The sequence below is a fragment of the Pempheris klunzingeri genome, chromosome 19 (assembly GCF_042242105.1).
Source record: "Pempheris klunzingeri isolate RE-2024b chromosome 19, fPemKlu1.hap1, whole genome shotgun sequence".
NCBI classification, from domain to species: Eukaryota; Metazoa; Chordata; class Actinopteri; order Acropomatiformes; family Pempheridae; genus Pempheris; species Pempheris klunzingeri.
The window spans coordinates 9,288,503-9,311,199 of NC_092030.1; the positions used below are offsets into that span (position 1 = coordinate 9,288,503).

The following is a 22,697-nucleotide window of genomic DNA, read 5'->3' on the forward strand; positions in this document are numbered from 1 at the left end:
TACTCCCTTTTTTCCTGTCTGTCCTTTAATGTTAGCTTTCAGAAAAAGGCATTCCTTTAGAAAAAGAAATTCCTTTAAAAAAAAAAAGTAAGGACATTGTCCTCACTTATCCCCAATGAGACTTTGTTACCAGCTCAAAGTCATTACTTTGACTACAATATTATAGTAACTGATAGAGAATTATGGACAAAAGTATGAAAATAAGAATGGGATCAAAAGTAAGATCACTCAGAAAGATTTTGGGGTCAGCAACAGTTCTTGGCACTTGATAAGCACAAGCCCAAATCAGTTTTAACAAGTATATTGATGGAAGAAAATTCTCTCGTTTTCTTTCAGGAAAGGATCAAGCCGCTTCCTCACTATCAGGAAGAAAGATGGTTCAGACAAACCTCGACCTACCATGCCCCTCACACTCTCCCAAAATTCCTTATATTTTATTCGTAGCCTACTTCAGAGGTTTCCCATCAGCAGTAAGGAACGCACAGACCTGCAGCACAACACCAAGAGTGGCTTGTCTGTAGCTGCAGAACCTGGTGAGTCTCTGTGTTTGTGTGTAGATCAAGACTGTGCAGTGAGATACACTGATGTGGGTGTGGTAGCTCTATGAGATGAAAATGGGAAAATTGATAATGGTGCCTACCTCCTCTGGTGTGCTGTCTATACTGCCCCAAATAATTATGGCTGTTGGGCATTAACATGAACATGCATTGTTAAGAATGGGCAAAGTTAAGACTAGGCTTAAGTCTCGTTGGTGAAACCAAAAACTTGAAGTCCAAGACTGGTACTAACAGGATCAGGCTTTGTAAAGACCAGCGTGTAAAGCTGCTCATCCATGCATCTAAGCATGCTCATGCATCCATTCATGAACTGTGGGAGGAAGCCAGAGCACCTGGAGAGAATCCACACAAGCATGGGAAAGCAAGAACATGTAAACTCCACTCATACAGGTCCCAGGTTCAAACTGCAAAGCGCATTTTGCCGGCCAGCAGGTTTGAACCTGAAACCTTCTTGCTGTGAGGCAACAGTGCTAACTACCACATCACTGTGCCGCACACATAGTGTTCAGAAATAAAAAAATGTACACATTCCAATGCAAATAGAAATGTCAGGACACCAAACAGTCCAAATCGGCTGCAACTTCTTCTGCAAAGTCTTTCAAGATGAAAGTCAGCGTGTTGTATAGGGTCACCTAATGTTCTTCCACTTGTCCCTTAGACAACAGCTGTGACAGGAATAAGGCAAGTGGGCGCTTAAACAACGGTATACCCATGGTACCTCAGAGGAGGAATCCATCAGAACTGGACAGTTTTCGACGCTCCCTGCATGTGCATGAACGCCAGGAGGAGATCACTCAGCTTATTAGAGAAAACAGAGTGGTGCTGGTAGTGGGAGAGACCGGCTCTGGAAAAACTACACAGGTGGGTAAATCCAATAGACTGACAGACACTAGATCACCATGAAATTTGGCTCACACATTCAATATCCCCTCAGAATGACTTGTAATGACTTATCATCTAGTGCCGTCAACATTTCAATTTGTTCAATATTCTGTTTATGTCTGCATAAAAATAACTTTTCCAGAATCCTCACCTCACTTTGTTTACTGCTAATTAGCAAACATAAACTTGCTAACACGCAGTTGTTTCTTTCTTTTTTTATTTTTTGGCATTATTGTCCTTATTAGACAGTTGAAAGTGAAGATACAGTCAGGAAACACCCCCCACACCCAACACATACCCTGACAGAAAGCTGCCCACATCTGAGCCTGGTTCTGTTTGAATTCTTAATATTGAATTCTTGAATCATTGGGTCTCTCTCTTAATTAAAGTTTGGTCTAGATTAATTGGCGCTAAATAAATAAATATTGATTTATTGATTGATGAGACAATAGACAACCAGGATTCCCCTATTTATGACAAGGAGATTTATTAGTTTAATTTGGAATTCGTTCACTGATTTGACCATTTTCTTTAGGAAGATTGGGACACTAAAGCAAAGTAATATCTTGGATATACGCAGGGGTTGGTTTCATTTGAATCTTTCTCTGTGTTACAAAATATCACACTTTTGAAGGGGTTAAATCCACCGATATTGGACAACTGTTTTGTGTGTGTGTGTGTGTGTGTGTGGTAAAGATCAGCCTATGGATGAACTCTGTAAAGGTAATCCAGTGCCACTGTGTATTGTCCAGATCCCACAGTTCCTGCTGGATGAGTGTAGCAGAAATGAAGAGCCCTGCAGGATCTTCTGCACGCAGCCCAGACGTCTGGCTGCCATCGCTGTGGCTGAGAGAGTGGCAGCTGAGAGAGGAGAGAGTGTGGGCCAGACTGTTGGCTATCACATCAGACTAGAGAGCAGGTAGACACTAAGGCTTTATTTGAAATGGCAATATAACATACTAATCCTACTAAGTATGACACCAAATTGAGTATGGAGTGTGTTTCAACTGCATAGTTTGTGGATGTTGTGTATGCGATATTAGCTAGAATTTCTATGTGCCATGAGCTCGCTTGTTTATACTCAATTGCCCCAAAATGCACTCTTCAGACTGTGCAATGGCAGACCGCAGTGTGGCTGCTGAGGGGTAAAGTGAGGCGAGGAGTGATGTGCAGTTTATGTCGCATAAATCCACTGCTACCCACCAGGATTAATCATTTTCTTTCAATCAATTTAGAGTATGAATTATTTTATCCTTTTTAGATTAAATTGAGCAGCCTGGACTTCCTAGATGATTTCTTGTTTCTTGTATCTCTTATTGTTTTAATGTCAGAGATCAGAGTGGCTGCTCTGTAATTCAGTTATTCTAAATGTTTCCATGTGTGCCATAATGTCACTGCAGCAAATATTGTGGGAGAGTTAAGCAGCGAAACTATAAACTGTAGTTATAAACTTGACAGGACAGGGGAAGTATAAATAAATGTTTAGCTTCTGAAATAAAGACTGCTCTGATGGAACTCAGGATTAATCAGGTGGATGCAGCTTTAGTCCAAACAATCTCATTGTATGAACATGGGCTGTGTGTGTGTGTGTGTGTGAACTTTTGGATGTGCCGAAGAACACAGAACAAAAATCAACATTAGATCCTGACTGATCCTGTCTGTGTCTGGAGATTTAGATAATCGATGAAGGTACGCTGCTGTGTGTAAACGTGCACAGCGACTCTCTTAAGGTGGAGATGCGCTTATTGTTTGAAAAAAAACATCAATAATGGGGAAGATAAATACAATACAACCACCACAACCCGTCTGTCAATGATCAGAATGTGGTGAGTGAGCATGAAGCAGGACCTACTCAGAACCCTGCAGAAAAGATGTATTGCTTGAGCATACTTTAGTGTGAACAGTCAGCTGGAATTAGCATACTTAGTGGTTCATTTAGTAGACAGTATGCAGTCCATACTGTCGGAGTAGGTAGTATGCAGTATGTTAGTATGCCATTCCGAACACAGCCTAACACTTCTGAGAATGCTATGTAGCTTTTTTTCCCATCTTTATTCAAGAGCGTGACTCTTTGATTTCACATTCACATTCAGATGTTGTAATACTTTCCCTCCAAGCCCTTCCCTCGCTTTCCAATAGCCCCTGCTTACGTCATTGTCGTTGCAATTGATGATGTCCAGCAAAATATTCTACACACTGCATGTGAGCTAATGTTAGCAATTATGTGAGAAGCAGACCTCACTCTCCGTATCAAATCATGAAAATTCATGCAGAATTAGTGGATTCATTGTGTTTTTAAAAGAACAAGGCTCAGAAATGATAGAGCAGCAGCCCTACGACTACTGTGATGTAGCAGACGCTGATGCTTACTATTGTGGGAGTATTCCATTAGAAAGATGCTCCAGCCTTGTGGAACCAGATGTGCACACTAGAACTGTGCTCTGCCTAATCCTGTGTCAATGTACGTCCATGGAAAAGTAAGAGCAGATTAATTATTCTTCTTTGATAGATTTGTGGGTGGAGTGTGCCTTGACAGCACCATATCATATTTATGCAGGGTTGGCTTCATCTAGTGACTTATTCAGAGCTAGGTAGTCGGGGAAAAGGCAAGAAGTATAATGTTATTGAAATATATTGTAAATCGTTGCCTTGCATGCTTGCGCAGTGTAATCACAGTGGCTTAAAGGGAATGCTCACAAAAATATCAAACGGGTGGATTTAAATGAGTGTAAGCTATTTACTTCATAATCAGTTTATACTCTTCATATTATGTTAGTGCTCAATATGTAGATATTTTGTAGATATTGTTTTTTTATGTTGTGCATAGAATGAAATATTCTTTTAACCATAAATCTACTGATGCTCCCATCTGCCTCCACTAAGCCCACTTGACTGTTTCAGTGAGATTTTCTCTAACCCCATAATTCAGATGATTACTATCCAAATTTAAATGTAAGTGATATTGCCTTTACAAGTTAATTCTAGATAGGTCTATATTCTGTCTTAATGTTTGCAATATTGTTTTAATCTTTTCACATGATTTTTAGTTTGAGATGTCTAATACACGAAACAACTACAGTTCATACCCATGCATGATAGTAGCATGCCGTTTGTACACTGAGGGGACACTGTGAAACCTCTCATTCTGACAAAAAGTTATGGAATAGACAGGAAGTAATTTAGGAAAATGTGATTAACATTCAAAAAGTTATTGTTCAATGTTAAATCCAGAAATGGACTCATTTACTATCGTTAGAACATTAACCTTTGAACCTGCCAACTCTTTTTCTTTTAGTCGCTTGGTCTTCAGAAATCTTCATAAATATCTGCAGTTTCAAGCAGCTGGCTGGACCACAAATTTCAAATGCCAAAAGCACACCATAGGACAAACATACAGACAAAATGACAACACATATTGAAAGTTGAAGTATTAAAGAGTCATTTCCACTATAGTTTTTATTTTGTTCATAAATAGTTTGAGGCTACATTCCAAAGAAGACACACAGGTAAAAAGGCTGGTCACACCTGTTTCAAATGTCAAATGATAGGAATAGAGCCAAAATGAAAATGGCTATTGAGAGCTAATAGAATGGAGATTTTAATAGAACAAGTTTGTAGTGTGAAGCTCTTTTCAATATGTCTAATTATCAACATATCATGAACTGGGCTTGTTTGAAATACCTTAAAGGGTATGTCAGGTACCCTTTTAGCCCATGCCAGACCTCTAACACATTTTGACAAATTACACAATAAAAACGTTTTAAATTTGAATAAAGAAATTATTGACACTTCAATTGAGAAACAATCTTTCACTTTAGCAAATTTTTTTTCAAACATTATATACACTGCCTCACTTAAAGTAGAGCAGTGTATATTAAATATGTATGAAAAGTGAATTTGTGGGCTTAATAGGGACATTTACGCTACTGTATACAAGGACTGTCATGGTAAAGGAATTTCCCCCACAGTGATTTAGGTGGCTCAATAGCGGAGTAAGCAGTAAGGGTCGCAGTAAGATCACGATATGAACATGGAGGCTCCTTTGTCGGAGCAGGTGATCACAACTGCAGAGACACACCCGAGCAATGAACAGGTGAAATAAGGGGCAGGGGAACACTTTGGCAGAGATAATTACACTCAGAGCCTTTCACTAAAAGAGCCTCAAGTCTCACTGCACTGGCTACAGCCGGCAAGACGCTATAGCCAAGGGCAAGCTGTCACAGGAGGGGCCAGTCCCATATTAAAGGGCTCTGCAGCCGCTGAAATGGCACTTTCGTCAGTGTGCACATCAGTAGAACCAGAAAAACAACCATGAAAAGCTTTTGGCAGTTGTGGCTTGACATCCTCCATTGTTGGCCTGTTGATATTGCAGTTATCGTTAGCCCTACTGTGTATGCTGCGGTTATTTGGTCCTGTCTATCTCACAAGGTTTGGAGTTTGGAGTTTTTAGGGTCTGGCATGCTGAATGTATAACCAGTTTCTCCCAGAATCTCTCTTGTATTACTGGAAAAATAGTTGCTATTATCTGTATATTTCTTAGTATTTTCATTGTTCATTTGATTAGTGTGTGAGATTTACCTTTACCCTTTGGAGGGGATCATGGGTTTGGTCGTGTGTGTGTGTGTGTGTGTGTATCTATCTGTCTGTCTATCCACAGCTAACCTTAAACATATTGGACCTGTTAGCCTAAAATTTTCTGTGCACATTTATGACCGTATGCTGAACGATTTCTTGTGATCGACAGGTTTTGGAAAACCTATTTTTATACACCCCACTCCTCTTAACTGGCAGAAGGGGGCCGGACGCCATTGGCTGGCTAAAAACCAGCCTTACCTAGTTTGTTTCAGGCTAGATTTTGCTTTTGTTGTAGCTCAAAAACTGCATCCATAGAAAACTGTGGTCTCATTTTGAACCAGAGCATCTACAGATTGATTCCATGCCCAATATGTTATGATCCACCAAAATTCTGCACAAAACGACATGAAAAAAAAGCATGAATCTAAAATTGCAAAAGACATTAAAACAAAAACAAATTAAATTGTCTTGTGCACTGAGTGCACTTTTTTAATTGTGTAATAGATGATCTGGAAATTGAGAGTCAGGCTTGACACATGGTGAACTATAGAACTGTGCTAGATATTTTATAGGGCCCTGTTTTCCACTGTAACAGGGCAATAGGTAGAGGGACTTTGATTTACCTGAATCTGTAGGGTATTCACTGCCTTAATTGCAGCCTATTGTGTATAAGTATTATATTGGTAGCCTTGATATTAAGTTATATTGGTAATTTGTTCAGTTATTCATATGTAGAATCTATCTGGGTTAATCTAGGTATGTAAATAAATGCTCTAAATTACCATTCACATTAACATTCCTACCAAACATTTGTGAGGTTGCAGAAGACACTTATATTGCTTAATATGAAGATGACTCTTAACTGTTGTCTTAAATCCCAGGGTCTCCCCCAAGACACTGCTGACCTTCTGCACCAGTGGAGTGTTCCTCAGAACTTTGATGGCTGGAGATGCCAGCCTAACAACTGTCACACATGTCATTGTGGTGAGCACAAGGTTACAAATATACAGGACTTGCAGTCTCAGAAAACTCTGTAATGCTGCTTAATGAAATTCAGGGATTGTTCTTAAGAGTAACATAACAGCAGTCTGAAAAGTGGTGGTTTGCTGCCCTCTCTGGTTGAAAGGTGTGGAACCACAATTGGGCCTGAAGTACACATGTACAGTACATCACAGCAGCAAGGTGAAAAGTGAAACCACTGGAGGTCAGCAAAAACGATTTTCAGGATGTGTTAAGTTTCTCTTTAAAGGTGTTTCAGCTCAAACCTTTATCACCTCACAGACTTCTTTTTTGGGATTTACTGAGAATCATGTTTATGTGACTTGCTGTGTTTAATAGGATGAGGTGCATGAGCGTGATGGTCTGACTGACTTCCTCCTCACTAAGATGCGGGATGCGCTTCAGAAGCTCCCCACACTGAAACTGATCCTCTCTAGTGCAGCTCTGGATATCGACCTGTTCCATCAGTATTTTGGCTCCTGCCCTGTTATCAAGCGTAAGTCCTAACCCTAACCATCCCTTCATTCATTAAGATATAATATATGCAGGTGAATATGAATTACCAGGCAGCATATTACAAGAAATAATTACAGTACTGTAAAATATGATTTATGATCAACACTAGGAACTAGGAACGGATTGGCTCCACACCCCCAATTATCCTTAAGGATGAACGTTATTCTTTTTTTATTTAAAAAAATAAGTTAGATTGAACTGGTGACGTTGCGATCACAGTATACCGTATATACTGTGTCTTAACCACATGAGTGCACTGGGATGCAGCTAGAAGGAGGCTATGACGGGAGGCTTTTCATCATGCCCACAAGTGCCATGTATTTAGATCTGGCTGGAAGGCACTTTCTGTTACCTCACTTATTTGGCGGCTGTGGCTCAGAGGTAGAGTGGGTCATCCCTCAATCGGTAGTTCGATCCCTGGCTATGAGTCAGCATGTCGAAGTGTTCTTGGGCAAGACACTGAACTCCAACTTGCTCCTGAAGCAGCTTCAGTGTGTGAAAGAACAGTCTTAGACTCCTCCTGAATGAATGATGTGTGAATGGGTGAATGAGGATGTGATGTAAAAAAGCTTTGAGTGGTTGAAATTACTAGAAAGGCATTTACCATTTACTTATTGCAAGCTGTCTCAACTCTTTACTAGCAGGGTGGTGGGACCTGTTCTAAAATCCAGAGCATGTTAATCATAGATATAAAAAACAAAAACAATTGCAGTGACACGATTTCTTCACTTTACAGTATCAACACATTTCTTTGACATTATTAAGGCTCAGAATGTCCCATCAACATGGTTCCCTACAATACTTGACATTCATATATTCATTGGCAAATAAATGGTACATTGAAAACTTTGAGTTACAGGCAAAAAAAACATACATACATAAGCATTTTCTTTTCCATTAAAACGACCATGGAGCGTGTATAGTAGCACTCATGCAAACTGGTGGCATTTCTAAGTAGACCAGTGTGCTAAAATAATGGATAATTAAGTGTAAACACAGCAACAACATCCTGGTGCTTTAAAAGTATACAGGTAAAAAGGGATGGAACACTGTCAGGGAATTGCTAATAATACATTCACATGAATTACTACAAATAGGTTATACATAAATACTAGAGCAAGAGTGTCACATCCAGAACAACTGAGTTAAAGATGAGTTATCATTACCTGAAACGATGCAAATTAAGTGCCCCCCCCATTTCTGAGGGCCATCTGTGTACATGGAAGAGGATGTTAATAATTTTATTATTAATATGTTGTAAATGTTTTTAGTTAAAGGAAGACAGTTTGAAGTGAAGGAGCTCTTCCTGGAGGACATTCTGAGGCTGACAGGCTTTAATAACAAGGATATGAGGAAATACAAGGAAGAGACACAGAGAAGTATGAAAGTTTTATTGACTAGTTGACTAGAGTCAGACTGAATGGGGCGGAAAAATGTCTTCGTCTTAATCTCCTCTGTGTGTCACATCCTCTTTTCCTCAGAGGAGAAGAAGCAGAAACATCTGATGGAGTGGTGTAAGGCAGTGGAGAACAGTTCAGTTGTGGAAGAACAGAGGACCCCTGTGCCTGCCCCAGGTGTCCTCCATGACAACAGTTCTCTGGACAGCCACACCTTTATCAAGCTGGTACCCCAACACACACTCACACACTTGCCAGCCTTTACGTCTGCACCCCTCCAGTGGTTTGAGTCTTCAAGGAAATTGGAGCATTTTTAACCACTGACACATGTAGTTATTACTTTAAAGGGCTGTTACAAATGATCATTAGGTGAAATCTTCGAAGCGTTTCAGTCATAACATGATGCACATTTCAAAATGTGTTTTTTTTGGTCTTTGCATTTATCCTTATTCCAAAACATAACAAAGGCACACTTGACATCACTGACATGGCTGATATGTGCTCTAATCATACCTATGGGCGTTCATATCCTAAACATGTATGTTAATGTTAACACATTTGTCATTTATTTATCAATTTTACAACTTTATCAAGAATAAATTCCATTTTGTCATGTTGCTGCTCCCATGTAGTCTCAAATAGTTTTTTACCTCAAGAAGTGAAGTAAATGAAGAGGAAACCCAAGCCCTAATGTAAAGCTATATTTATCTTTCCCTATGTCGTAAAGTTAGTTTAACCATCGCTTCAAACGGACTTTTCGGTTCAGTGCGTATGCAGTGTTATCAGACCTTGGAAATCCAAAGTGTTTATACCTGGTCTACGGTCACACTAGAGGGCAGAGTGAAAAGCAGACTGTCGTCGAAGGACGAGACGTGATGTTTTTAAAGTATGGACATGACAACGCACATTTTCATACAGTCACTCCTGGAAGACATTTATAGTGTTGAACTTAATGGTTCACAGGAACAGTGACACATAGTTGTGTCAAAAATGGAAAAAAAAGAACTTGACAGAAACGTTCACACCCTGTCCAATCAGGGTGTGAAGTGGCTTGGCTGTGAGTGCCGTGTTGTCCGTTTCAGAAAGTGTCTGACACAGCCTGTGAAACCTGATCCTAGTCCAAGATCCAAGTCACTGTGTCATTTTGTGTCACAGAGTGAGGATGGCACAGAACAGTTGGAACCATGGCTGCTGAATGAGATGGACTCCTGCATTTCCAACATTTTCCTCAGTGAAGACCAGGATGCTTTCATTCAGCTCTTCAACCTCATCCTGTATGAAAATGTCAACGGTATGACTCTCATGGCTGATCTTTAAATCTTTTTAGAATAACTTAGATTATAGACAAATTCTGAATTCCATTAGAATAGTTATAATTATGCTCAGTGTACTATTGTGTTCAAAATTCCTGTGAATAATGTATATCTGATGATTTCTGTCATCAATGTAATAGTGTGCCTTGTATTTGTGAGGTATATAATTCACTGGATTAGACGCTCCTTTGTGTTATTTTATCCATCAGTAAGCTTTCACCAGAAATTGGAAATTCAAATTACATATATTGCAATGACATGATTTTATCCATGTCGCTACTAACAGTTAGGGGTACCCATAAAACCACATTGTTGATTTACTGAATCTGTCTTCTAGCTCTCAGCAAGAAACATCTTACTCTTTGCCAACAAGTCAATTTCCTAAAATGTCAAACTTCTCCTAGAACAGTTAGTCTTAGTTTTGACCCTGTGCTATCGTTAAAATAAAGAGAAGGTGTAGAGAATGAATGGATGTATTAAAAACATGAAGGCTGTACATGTTTTCTCATACTTGGATTCTTTTACCTAGTGGACTACAGCCACAGTGAGACGGGGACCACAGCTCTGATGGTGGCAGCAGGTCGAGGGTTTGTCACGCAGATGGAGCAGCTACTCAACATGGGGGCTGACATCGGCAAGAAGGCATCAAATGGATGGTAGAACATCCATTATGTTATAGTACCAAACAGATGTTAGGCCATTATGTTAAATTAAGTCTTGTTACAGTTTCCATTTATTTAAAGAGTTTACTGTGGTTAACTGCGGGTTTTTGTTAGTTTTCCTGTCATTGTCCACAGAAAAGAAGGAGGCATATGTTTTTGTTGGCAGGTATTTTTATCTCAAGGCATCTTCACAATATGACGGATATTGTAGCTGTATGAACTGCAAACTTTGCACCCAAGCCACTGCATTTTCCACATGTAGACCTATACCTACTACACCCTTCTTCCAGGGCACATATGAATGCTTGTGTCTTCACCTCATTTCAGGACTGCCTTTGACTTTGCCCAACATTTCCAGCAGACCGATGCTATGGATCTACTCAAGTCATCCATGTGAGTGTAATGTTGCCATCAATGCACAAAACATCACTGTGTAATGAGAACTGAAATTTGATACCTTTTGAAAAAGGCCTATACCGTGAGAAATGTATTGGACTCTTAATCAGCTTGCACCTACACTCCTGTTATTGTGCAGTCCTTTGGGAGTGGTGAAAAGCCTGGATGAGTCCACTGTGGTGCAGTGTGACAGTGCCGAGCTGAGCACTGATGAGCAGGAGCTGCTCAACTTGTACCACCACAGCTTTGATGATGAGTGGGTAGACGTGGACCTCATCATGGATCTTCTGCACAACATCTGCTCCACCACCAGTGACGGTTAGCTTCAGCAGTCATCTGGATTTTAACATCATAGCTGCTTATTGAATAGTGTGTTTCATGGCTTGAACATACCACTGCTTCTTTCAGGAATAGTACTGTGTATTTAGACCAAAAGCCAGGTGAATTTTATGCACTGTGTGATCTCATACAAAGTTAATGCAATGATGCGAATAGATGTGAAGTTGTGCCAAGCAACGAGAATGATGTGAAAATCATCATCAGTATGAGAGTAAGCGCGCGATCAAACTTGCATGAGTAAGACGAGGCAAATTTTAGTTTTGCTTTTGGTGTGAACACACACACACACACACAGAATGTGAGCATTTATGTGTTGGTCCTCAGGTGCTGTCCTGATTTTTCTTCCTGGATATGATGACATAGTGACACTCAGGGACCGCATCTTGTATGACGATAAGAGATTCTCCATCCACTCTGAGAGGTGAAATCTATATTGGATTGAAGGGATTTGAACATCATGCAATATCTATAACACTATGTTTTTGGTATGATGAGAACTCAGGTATAGGTTATGCTAATTTAAAGTCATGCTAAGTAAGGGATTTTTTAGAATTCTTGAAAAAGATTTTTGTCTCTAGATTTAGACTCAGATTTGGATTCATCTTGCCTTAAACAAAACATGGACACTTTTATATATAACTTATATACTTTTACATATAACTTCTAAGCGGACACATAACGTGCACTTTTTGTGTTAATGTGTACGTCTGTGTTTCTACGGACACTTTCATTGGTGACAGTTTGCCTTGCTTCTACTCACATTCTCTTTCATAACTTGATTCGATTATCATAGACTTTTGTGGGAGGGATCATTGCTTCAGCAGAGTTTTTTCTTTCTTCGCTTTGGCCCAATATACAGTACTGCAAGAGTTTGACATTCAAACAAGTGCACAGTGTTTTGAATTGCAACTGATCACTTTTACTCAAAAAGATTAAACTTCTTCAACTTTTTATATCTATATGAAGGGAGAACTGTTGTGCAGAACAATAAAAAAAAAAAACTTTACAAGATTATGCAGTTGTTACACAACACAATAAATTACTTAATTTCAAAGTTTGTGCCAACACATCAGTTTATCAATGTGAATATAGTGTAACGTAGTAGCATATTTTGTGTCTCTGACAGAATTGTGTCTTCTTTCAGTTACCAGGTGTTCACTCTGCATTCAGACATGCAGACTCTGGATCAGAAGAAAGCCATGAAGACCTCTCCCCCTGGTATCAGGAAGATAGTGAGTCTCCAAATTTATAAAGACACCTCTTGACTAAGACAACCACAACTTGTTACAGTGGGGCAAAAAAGTATTTAGTCAGCCACCAATTGTGCAAGTTCTCCCACTTAAAAAGACGAGAGAGGCCTGTAATTTTCATCATAGGTACACTTCAACTATGAGAGACAGAATGGAGGGAAAGAATCCAGGAAATCACATTGTAGGATTTTTAATGAATTAATTGGTAAATTCCTCGGTAAAATAAGTATTTGGTCACACACAAACAAGCAAGATTTCTGGCTCTCACAGACCTGTAACTTCTTCTTTAAGAGGCTCCTCTGTCCTCCACTTGTTACCTGTATTAATGGCACCTGTTTGAACTCGTTATCAGTATAAAAGACACCTGTCCACAACCTCAAAGAGTCACACTCCAAACTCCACTATGGCCAAGACCAAAGAGCTGTCAAAGGACACCAGAAACAAAATTGGAGACCTGCACCAGGCTGGGAAGACTGAATCTGCAATAGGTAAGCAGCTTGGTGTGAAGAAATCAACTGTGGGAGCAATTATTAGAAAATGGAAGACATACAAGACCACTGATAATCTCCCTCGATCTGGGGCTCCACGCAAGATCTCACCCAGTGGGGTCAAAATGATCACAAGAGCGGTGAGCAAAAGTCCCAGAACCACATGGGGGGACCTAGTGAATGACCTGCAGAGAGCTGGGACCAAAGTAACAAAGGCTACCATCGGTAACACACTACGCCGCCAGGGACTCAAATCCTGCAGTGCCAGACATGTCCCCCTGCTTAAGCCAGTACATGTCCAGGCCCGTCTGAAGTTTGCTAGAGAGCATTTGGATGATCCAGAAGAGGATTGGGAGAATGTCATATGGTCAGATGAAACCAAAATAGAACTTTTTGGTAAAAACTCAGTTTGTCATGTTTGGAGGAGAAAGAATGCTGAGTTGCATCCAAAGAACACCATACCTACTGTGAAGCATGGGGGTGGAAGCATCATGCTTTGGTGCTGTTTTTCTGCAAAGGGACCAGGACGACTGATCCGTGTAAAGGAAAGAATGAATGGGGCCATGTATATATGAAAACCTCCTTCCATCAGCAAGGGCATTGAAGATGAAACGTGGCTGGGTCTTTCAGCATGACAATGATCCCAAACACACCGCCCGGGCAATGAACGAGTGGCTTCGTAAGAAGCATTTCAAGGTCCTGGAGTGGCCTAGCCAGTCTCCAGATCTCAACCCCATAGAAAATCTTTGGAGGGAGTTGAAAGTCCGTGTTGCCCAGTGACAGCCCCAAAACATCACTGCTCTGGAGGAGATCTGCATGGAGGAATGGGCCAAAATACCAGCAACAGTGTGTGAAAACCTTGTGAAGACTTACAGAAAATGTTTGACCTCTGTCATTGCCAACAAAGGGTATATAACAAAGTATAGAGATGAACCCTTTTTTTTTTTTCCTCATTTTGTCTCTCATAGTTGAGGTATACCTATGATGAAAATTACAGGCCTCTCTCATCTTGCACAATTGGTGGATGACTAAATACTTTTTTGCCCCACTGTAGATGTTTAAATAATCGCTGATCAGCCATACCTAATCCTGGAGGGAATCATGCGTTAAGCTCTGTTTGTGTGTGCATGTGTGTGTGCGGGTACATGTATTCTTTTGTCTTACTTGGTGCGGCCCAAAAACTGGAGGCACACTCGTGGCGCCAACCGTACCTTATGGCCTTTTGCTGGCCCCCACTAGAGCAATGTTTTTCTAAACTATGTGGTTGTTACTGATAAAACAAAAACTAAAGAATACCTAACCTTAACCATCACCAAAAAAACATGTTGACACTTTAAGTATACATTGAAAATACCAGACTGATTAGTCTATTGTTTTTTGTTCACATGTTTGCCTGTACATTGAATGGTCTCATTTGGTTTCAGTAATTCACAATATTTGAAAAACCTTTTGTTGACTATTTTGTGCCATTGTTGACTACTGACTTCTCAGTCCTCTTAACCGTCTGGTAGGCTACCAGTCATCAGTCGTCAGTAACTGCTTCAGTTTGACATCACAAAGCCACAATTTGACCTTCGTTATGACTCAAAAACTGACGCCCATAGAAAGGTTTGTCCTCGTTTATAACTGGTGCATCTGTAGATTAATTCCATATCCAGTATGTTATACATTAAAATTATGCATGATACAACATGATAAATCCTGGCTAGTGTCAAGATGGCAGCTCAATAGACGCAACTCTCGAGCTCCACTTATGCAAAACGATATGAATAGAACTAGAAAGTGCAGTCTGTTAGTGACATAAACTCTGTTGTAACCTTTCTTTCATAGTTCTTTTTCCCATTTGACGTGGTTACAGGCAGTCACAAAGTGAAGCCACACGCTGCCAGCATGCAGTTCTATCTGTGCACTGAGCGGTGCTTTATTAAAGGCAGCTAAAAGTTCTTGAAAGATTTATCCTAAGACTTTTTTTCAGACAATCTCACCCCACCTGACCAGGAAAGTAGATGCCTGCTCTGGCTGATGATAGAAGAGACAGCTGGTAAAACAGCATATTACATTGGAGCACATGCCTTTGCGAATGGCATTCAAATCATCCTGTCAGTCATTACCTGATCATCTACAGTATGTTTAAAATTTACCATATACAGGTAAATTAGGTCTCACTAAGCAACTTTCTAAACTGCATTTTGGCTATAGAAACAGTTTTCAAATTTTTAAAGGACTGTTAGTGGAGCTTGAGCTCTGCTTTCATAAAGTTGACATCTTTTCATGTCTTTGATGCCTTTTATATTTTTTTCTATGCTGGGGGTCTAAGGAACCATTTAAAATGTTAAGCAGTTTTTTTTATTTATCAAGAAGTTTTATTCTACCGCTTATCCGGGATCTGGTCACAGTGGCAACAGGTCAAGCAGGGCGCTCCAGGCGTCCCTCTCCTGAGCAACGCTGTCCAGCTCCTCTTGGGGGATCCCGAGGCATCAGGCCAGATGAGATATATAATTCCTCCAGCGAGTTCTGGATCTGCCCCAGGGTCTCCTCCCGGTGGGAAGTGGCTGGAAAACCTCCAAAGGGAGGCGCCGAGGAGGCATCCTGACTGCAACGGACTGGCATTACTGCTGACGCTGCACCAATTCGTCTGTCCATCTTGCGCCCCATTTTACCCTCACTCGTGAACAAGATCCTCAGATACTTAAACTCCCCCACTTGGGACAGTAACTCACTCCCAACTCAGAGGGTGCAATCCACCGCTTTCCGGCAGAGACCCATGGCCTCGTACTTAGACGTGCTGACCCTAATCCCTCAGCTGCAAACCGCCCCAGCACATGCTGAAGGTCACGGTCTGAGGAAGCCAACAGAACCACATCATCTGCAAAATGCAGAGATGCAATTCTGAGGTCTACAAACCGGACACTCACCTCAGTTGCACCTTGAGATCCTGTCCGTGAATATCACGAACAGGATCGGTGACAAGGGTCAGCCTTGGTGGAGTCCAACAGCCATTGAGAACGTGCTTGACTGCTTGAAGCTCGTTGGTGCTGGTTGGGGTCCCTCGGCAAATCCTGTGGGGGGTACTGCAGGAGTATGGGGTACCGGGTCCGTTGCTACAGGCTATTTGGTCCCTGTATAACTAAAGTGAGAGCTGTGTCCGCATTCTCGGCACTTTGGTATTGTTATAGATAAAAGTGAAGATTCTAGATGGAATTTTTACTTTAGCCCCTTTATTGATAAAATGCATTGATTTATTCTGTGGCTGCAAAGAGACTGACTTTAAAAGGCATAACTATGTTAACAAAAGCTCAAGGCATATCCACGTTAACATATGCTGCACTTCCTTTAAATGTTGAAAAACTAAACCCATTACATCAAAAAAATGATGAATATTATTGACTCTGGTGGCCTTAACTTCCTAGATATTACTACCCTGACCTTTGCATAGGTCTAACTATATTATTGAAAAATTACAACTTATATTAGCTAATTTCCATAAACAATTGCTTTTAGGTTGGTCTCTTATTTATAAGATCTCTCCACACAAATATCACTTTTGGAATAATTGGGAAAGTAACCATTAATTACTTCTTGAGGTTTTCTATCTACAATATCCCTGTCACCTCAAAACAATTTCCCATTGTTATGGATGGAATTCTCTAAAGGTGTGATGATATTCTTTGAGGGTAACACTGAACCACCTCTTTTCCCTTGTCCCTTAACTTTGAATGACACCATAGTAGGAAAATATTTTTTTTATCCAGCCCCTCAAACTGGAACAAAAGGATGAAATCCCTCTTTCAGAAAGACATTGTCACCATCCCATATGCTATCTACTACTGGAGAGGGTTTGTCTCAAATGTCCACTGGAAAAACTTTGGACTTTATTTTCAAAATGCTTGATCACAAACAAACCTCTGCATGTCTGTTTCGAACTTCTCCATCGTTACTATTCAGCAAAACATTATTTGCAAAAGGTAGAAATTAATTACTCTTTATATCTGGCACAAACCCCAAAGCTGTGGGAACTCTTAAATTGTCTAATCTAATCTGAACTACTGAATTTTGTTCATAGCATGCAAACCATGGCATAAGTATCATTTTTTTTTTATCATTGTTTGTTTGTTCAGTTTTGCAATAAAAAATATATTGCCATATATATTATCCATATTATCAGGGTCCAAGCAGCTTGCCTGCTTTTGGATGCTTGTTTCTTATTTAATTGTCAAGATGAAAAGCTCTTAATTTCTTTTAAAATAATTCAGCATGGTGCATAGCATGCCATCACTCTATGCTGATACTCTGAGGCATATTAATCTACTTTCAGAAACATTTGATGTAGCTGATGACCTTTAGTGAAGACTGTTTCATATGACTACAAAACCGATTGGCTTATATGATTGAAATGAATTGAGATGGGAACAAATGGATAATAAAAAGCAAAGTCAGAGTGGTAATTTATTTTCAGAAACAAAACCCACACACGGCGTGTTTTTTTTTGTTTTGTTTTGTTTTTTTTCTGTCTTGCCAGACCAAGCATGTCATCACAGCACTTTCCAGCACCCTGCTGGCAGATTGCCAAACCATGGGGAAATTAAAAAAATCCGTATCACCACAGCCCTAATTAACAGATTAATGCCAAATTATAGATGCTCTTTTGTGTCATGAGTCAATTGTATGATTTTCCTGTTAAATGGAATTTAACAGTCAAACAAAATTATGACTGATAATTTTTTCTCAGATTCTTTCTACCAACATTGCTGAGACGAGCATTACCATCAACGACGTGGTCTTTGTCATTGATTCAGGAAAGGTCAAAGAGGTACAGTCACTGCTGAAGAGTCAGATTTACAATACAAGACTAACATGAGGTCTATCAATAGAGAGAATTTTACAAATGTGGTTGATAATTATGTAATGTTTTTCTACATTACAATTTTTCTTCTCTTTTCCTTTTGAAGAAATCCTTTGATACCCTCAGTCATGTATCCATGTTAAAGACAGTCTGGATCTCGAAAGCCAGCGCTCTGCAAAGGAAGGGAAGGTAGCATTAATGATGCCCATAATCTGAATTTTTACTCTCCTCAAAAGATCTTAAATTTTACATCTCACCTGATATTCTATGTGAAGGCCTCTGTTGCTGGTAATGCCAGTTTTTACCCATTGATATAAATCGATGTTTGAATCATCCAAACAACCCTCTGAATGTGTGATGTATCTACAGAGCAGGCCGCTGCAGACCAGGTATTTGCTTCCATCTCTTCAGTCGACTCAGATTCAGCAATATGTTGGAATTCCAGGTTCCACAGCTGCTGCGGATGCCATTGCAGGTAGCAGCATACTGACACACACATACACACATACACTTGAAGCAAAGTCCTTTCTTATTTTTTTGTTAAACACAGGATCACATTAAATGATTTCACTTGAATACAATGAAAATACAATTCAGACATTCCTTAAGGCAAGAGTTGAAGTAATTAACATACAAACATGGCTAAATGGACTGCTTAGTGTTGCTTATGTAGTGACTTCTTGGCAGTGCAACGATTGCTGTATCGTTGATATCATAGATAATGGAGTGCTTTGAATTTTACTAATTGTCAGCATTGCATCACCATTGTATAAATGAATTGTTATTAAAACCCAGCACGTGTATACTGTATGTTCACATTTGTTGCATCTCCCTCCAGACAAGTCTGATTTTGTGAGTTATTGCTGTGATAACCTCATTGTTATTGGCTCAGCTATTTCAGAGCTATGAGAGCAGTGATGAGATTGGATGAGTGTATTTATCAATCACAGCACCCTTCAATTTATGTTCCACTTCACCCAGTTCTTTAGCACTTTGATCTGCTGCCACTGCACTTGTTGCTATGTTTTCTGTATAATCATATGTCAGTGCATGTGCGACTACTGAATTTTAGCCTCCCCCAGCATAATGTCCTGGTCCCGACGGTCTCTGCCTGGCTTTAAAGTCAGCAGGACGAGAAAGAATAGTGGCTTCTATCGCTATCAAAGTATTTTTTGAGGATTCTAATAGAAATAACTAAATCTCGATGAACGCTGACACAGTGCTACTTTAAAAATGCAGTAGACTTAGTAATAGCCTGTAATAATGCATTATATTATATTGTGCTTTTAAGGAACTGTGTCTGCAGACCAAACTGCTGGCTCCCTCCTCCGCTCCAGTTGCTGATTTCTTGTCCAGAGCTCCACAGCCACCTCCTATACATGCCATCAGGAACGCTGTGCAGATGCTAAAGGTAGCAATTTATTTTATTTAATTCTGATCTCGGACACATGCCAGAGATCTGACACATGCCACTATACACACACAGACGAGCCTAAACATGCATGCCTACACATCCAGTAATCCAGCATTGTCACTTCAGACAATAGATGCAATGGACCATTCCGAAGACCTGACTGATCTGGGCTACCACCTGGCTGATCTACCTGTGGAGCCCCACCTGGGCAAGATGGTGCTGTGTGCTGTGGTGCTCAAGTGTCTGGATCCCATTTTAACCATTGCCTGTACACTGGCCTATCGCGATCCCTTCGTCCTTCCTGCCCAGGGCGCTCAGAGAGGAGCTGCTCTACACTGCCGCAAACGTTTCACTTCCAGCACCTTCAGCGACCACATGGCCTTGCTGAGAGCCTTCCAGGTAGGCGGGGAAACATATAAAATATGCAGTTCAAGGTTATTATTGGAGCTGATTTGGAGAGGAGTGTAAGGGCAACATGGTAATGTGGTGGTATGCACTTCAGTCTCACAACAAAAAGGTGGGGCCTTTTTGTGTTGAGTTTGCATGTTCTCCCCAGGCTTTTGTTCTCTCAGGGTACTTCAGCTTCCTCCCACAAATTGGTAACCCTAAATTGCCCATAGGTGTGAGTGTGAGTTGTCAACCTTGTGATTGACTGGCAGACAGTCCAGGATGTACCCTGCCTCTCCACCCTGAGACCCTTAAGGATAAGTGGTATAGATAATGAATGAATTAAGTGGCCACATATATTAGGTCACAAAATGACTAAGTTACGAAATAACTTAGAAACGCACAGTAGTTCTTCTATGCTACATGCTATTTTTATCTTTTAAGATGTTAAAAAAACTAAAATAATGGCAGGTAATTGTTCTGTTGAACTGCTCATATCTTATCATGCAATCTGCAGTAACGCGTGGCAAGTTGGCATGGCTTTGGTATAAAGTAAGTAGGGACAAGTTACCCATCAGTATTATGAAAAGATGGACAAATGCTAGAACTTTTCCTCTACAGTGCCTATAGAAAGTCATCATAGCCCTTTGAAATAGTTACTTTATTTGTTGTACAGCCTGAAATCATTTTTTTTTGTAGTGAAACATCTTCTAATGCATAGCTGGGGCACATCATCAGTGATGGACCTGAGGTCACTGGGTGTTTCGGGCCTTTCGAACATCAGACACCCTCTCTCAGGCGGCCCAGCTGAGGTTCATGATGCCTCAGCTTGTGCCCCAGCAGCATTCAACCACGGATCCGCCCTCTTTATCCAGAGCCACCTAGAGGCTTTCTCTGCTGCCTCTGTGTTGTTACGGATGGCCCTTCTCCTTCTCTCTCCTGTGATGCCGAGTGCAGTGTAGGCTTTGCACAGAGACTGTCCGGCGAAGCCTCTGCACCCTACTTCCACAGGCAAGCACCTAGCCTTCCAGCCTTGTCTGTGGCAGTCGCTGACTAAGTCGTCATACTTACCCCTCTTCCGCTCAAAGGCCTCCTCCATTCGCGCTTCCCACGGCACAGTGAGCTCCAGCATGACAACGTTCTTTGTTGCCTCAGACACCAAAACGATGTCAGGTCTGAGGTTGGTTTTAGCAACATGCTAGGGGAACTTGAGTTGGCTGCCCAAGTCCACTGACAGCTGCCAGTCTTGTGCAGTGTTGAGAAGCCCTCCTCTTGCTCTCAATGTTGTTCTTGGCTTCTCCCCAGCTCTGATGAAGTTGATGGCTTTCTTCGTGGGTTTTGACCTCTGACAGCTGGCGATGCCACTGCAGATGCTCTCTGCGATGGTCTTGAGCACCTGATCATAACGCCATCTGTATCGGCCCATCCCCAGGGCTTTTGGGCAGCAACTCATTATGTGCAAGTTGGAAGGGCTGGGAAGTACATCGTAGACAGCCTGGACCAAGAACTTGATTCGGTGTGGCTCTGCCCGCCAGAGGTCAGTCCACGAGATCTTCCTCTCCGCAACTTGCTCCCATCTCGTCCAGGCGCCTTGCTGTCTCATTCCCACTGCTCTGCTGGATCTCTCCTCCTCCACCACTGCTCTCACCTCATTCTGTACTAGTTGCCTCCGCTCCTTTCCCCGAGCCTTGTCAAAACGGGGGGTTGCGATGGTTCCTAGTCCAGCCCTTCCTCTGGCCACTGTTCCCACCAGGACTCTGTGGCGTAGCCAGGACTCTGCTTGATCCACTGCAGCCGCTGCTCTCCATTTCCGGCCAGTCTTAACTGCTACTCCTGCCCCAGATACTTTTGGATCCGCTGACTCGCAGAATTGCAGCACCTCCCTTGCACGCAAGACCTTGAACTCCTCCTCAATTGATTTCAAGGGGAGTGTCAGTTTGCAGGTGTTTCCATAGAGGGCGATGTTGCTCAAGCTCCTCGGCAGTCCTAACCATCTCCTCAAGTAACGGCTGACTCTCCTTTCCAGATCTGAGATTATAGTGAATCAAAACCCATAAAAAAAATTAAAGAAATCCAGCTTTATTTACAAAATTTGGCCTTACAATGTCAAGCTAAAGAAAAAAAAAAGTGCCAGTTCTGAAAATTAATAAAAAAAATGAAAAACTAGAATAACAGGGTTGGAAAAGTCATCAGTCCCCTGATTTAATATTTCGTAGAGCCACGTTTTGCTGTAATTACAGCCATCACTTTGTTTGGATAGGTCTCTACTACCTTTGCACACCTAGATTGGGGAATATTTGCCCATTCTTCCTTGCAGAATTGTTCGACTTCAGTCAAATTCTGTGGTGAGCAGTGATGAACTGCTCTCTTCAAGTCCATCCACAAATTTTCTGTTGGATTTAAGTCAGGACTCTGACTTGGCCACTCAAGGACATGCACCTTCCAATCCTTAAGCCATTGCGTTGTTCTTTTGGTTGTATGTTTAGGATCGTTGTCGTGTTGGAAGGTGACTGACCTGCCCATCTTCAGCTGTCTAGCAGAGGGATGCAGGTTTTCCTCAAGAATTTGGGTGTACTTGGCAGCATCCATTTCCCCTTCAATCTTGACCAATTTCCCAGTCCCCACTGAAGAGAAACATCCCCACAACTTAATGTTGGCATCACCATGCTTCACAGTAGG

The 22,697-nt window shown here is 41.1% G+C and overlaps 1 protein-coding gene across 3 annotated transcripts in view; it reads left to right on the forward strand.

Moving 5' to 3' along the window:
- The window catches only part of ythdc2 (YTH domain containing 2), a 36,527-nt gene that overhangs the window by 787 nt on the left and 13,043 nt on the right, over positions 1 to 22,697 (forward strand). For all 3 annotated transcript variants that reach the window (XM_070850463.1, XM_070850464.1, XM_070850466.1), the window contains exons 3-20: positions 337 to 533; positions 1,216 to 1,418; positions 2,192 to 2,358; positions 6,896 to 6,998; positions 7,353 to 7,509; positions 8,801 to 8,908; positions 9,011 to 9,153; positions 10,082 to 10,217; positions 10,769 to 10,895; positions 11,229 to 11,294; positions 11,437 to 11,615; positions 11,961 to 12,057; positions 12,781 to 12,868; positions 18,104 to 18,184; positions 18,324 to 18,406; positions 18,587 to 18,692; positions 19,509 to 19,628; positions 19,758 to 20,030. In XM_070850463.1, the coding sequence (XP_070706564.1) occupies positions 337 to 533; positions 1,216 to 1,418; positions 2,192 to 2,358; positions 6,896 to 6,998; positions 7,353 to 7,509; positions 8,801 to 8,908; positions 9,011 to 9,153; positions 10,082 to 10,217; positions 10,769 to 10,895; positions 11,229 to 11,294; positions 11,437 to 11,615; positions 11,961 to 12,057; positions 12,781 to 12,868; positions 18,104 to 18,184; positions 18,324 to 18,406; positions 18,587 to 18,692; positions 19,509 to 19,628; positions 19,758 to 20,030 (2,434 nt within the window). The remainder of the gene's footprint in view (positions 1 to 336; positions 534 to 1,215; positions 1,419 to 2,191; positions 2,359 to 6,895; positions 6,999 to 7,352; positions 7,510 to 8,800; positions 8,909 to 9,010; positions 9,154 to 10,081; positions 10,218 to 10,768; positions 10,896 to 11,228; positions 11,295 to 11,436; positions 11,616 to 11,960; positions 12,058 to 12,780; positions 12,869 to 18,103; positions 18,185 to 18,323; positions 18,407 to 18,586; positions 18,693 to 19,508; positions 19,629 to 19,757; positions 20,031 to 22,697) is intronic.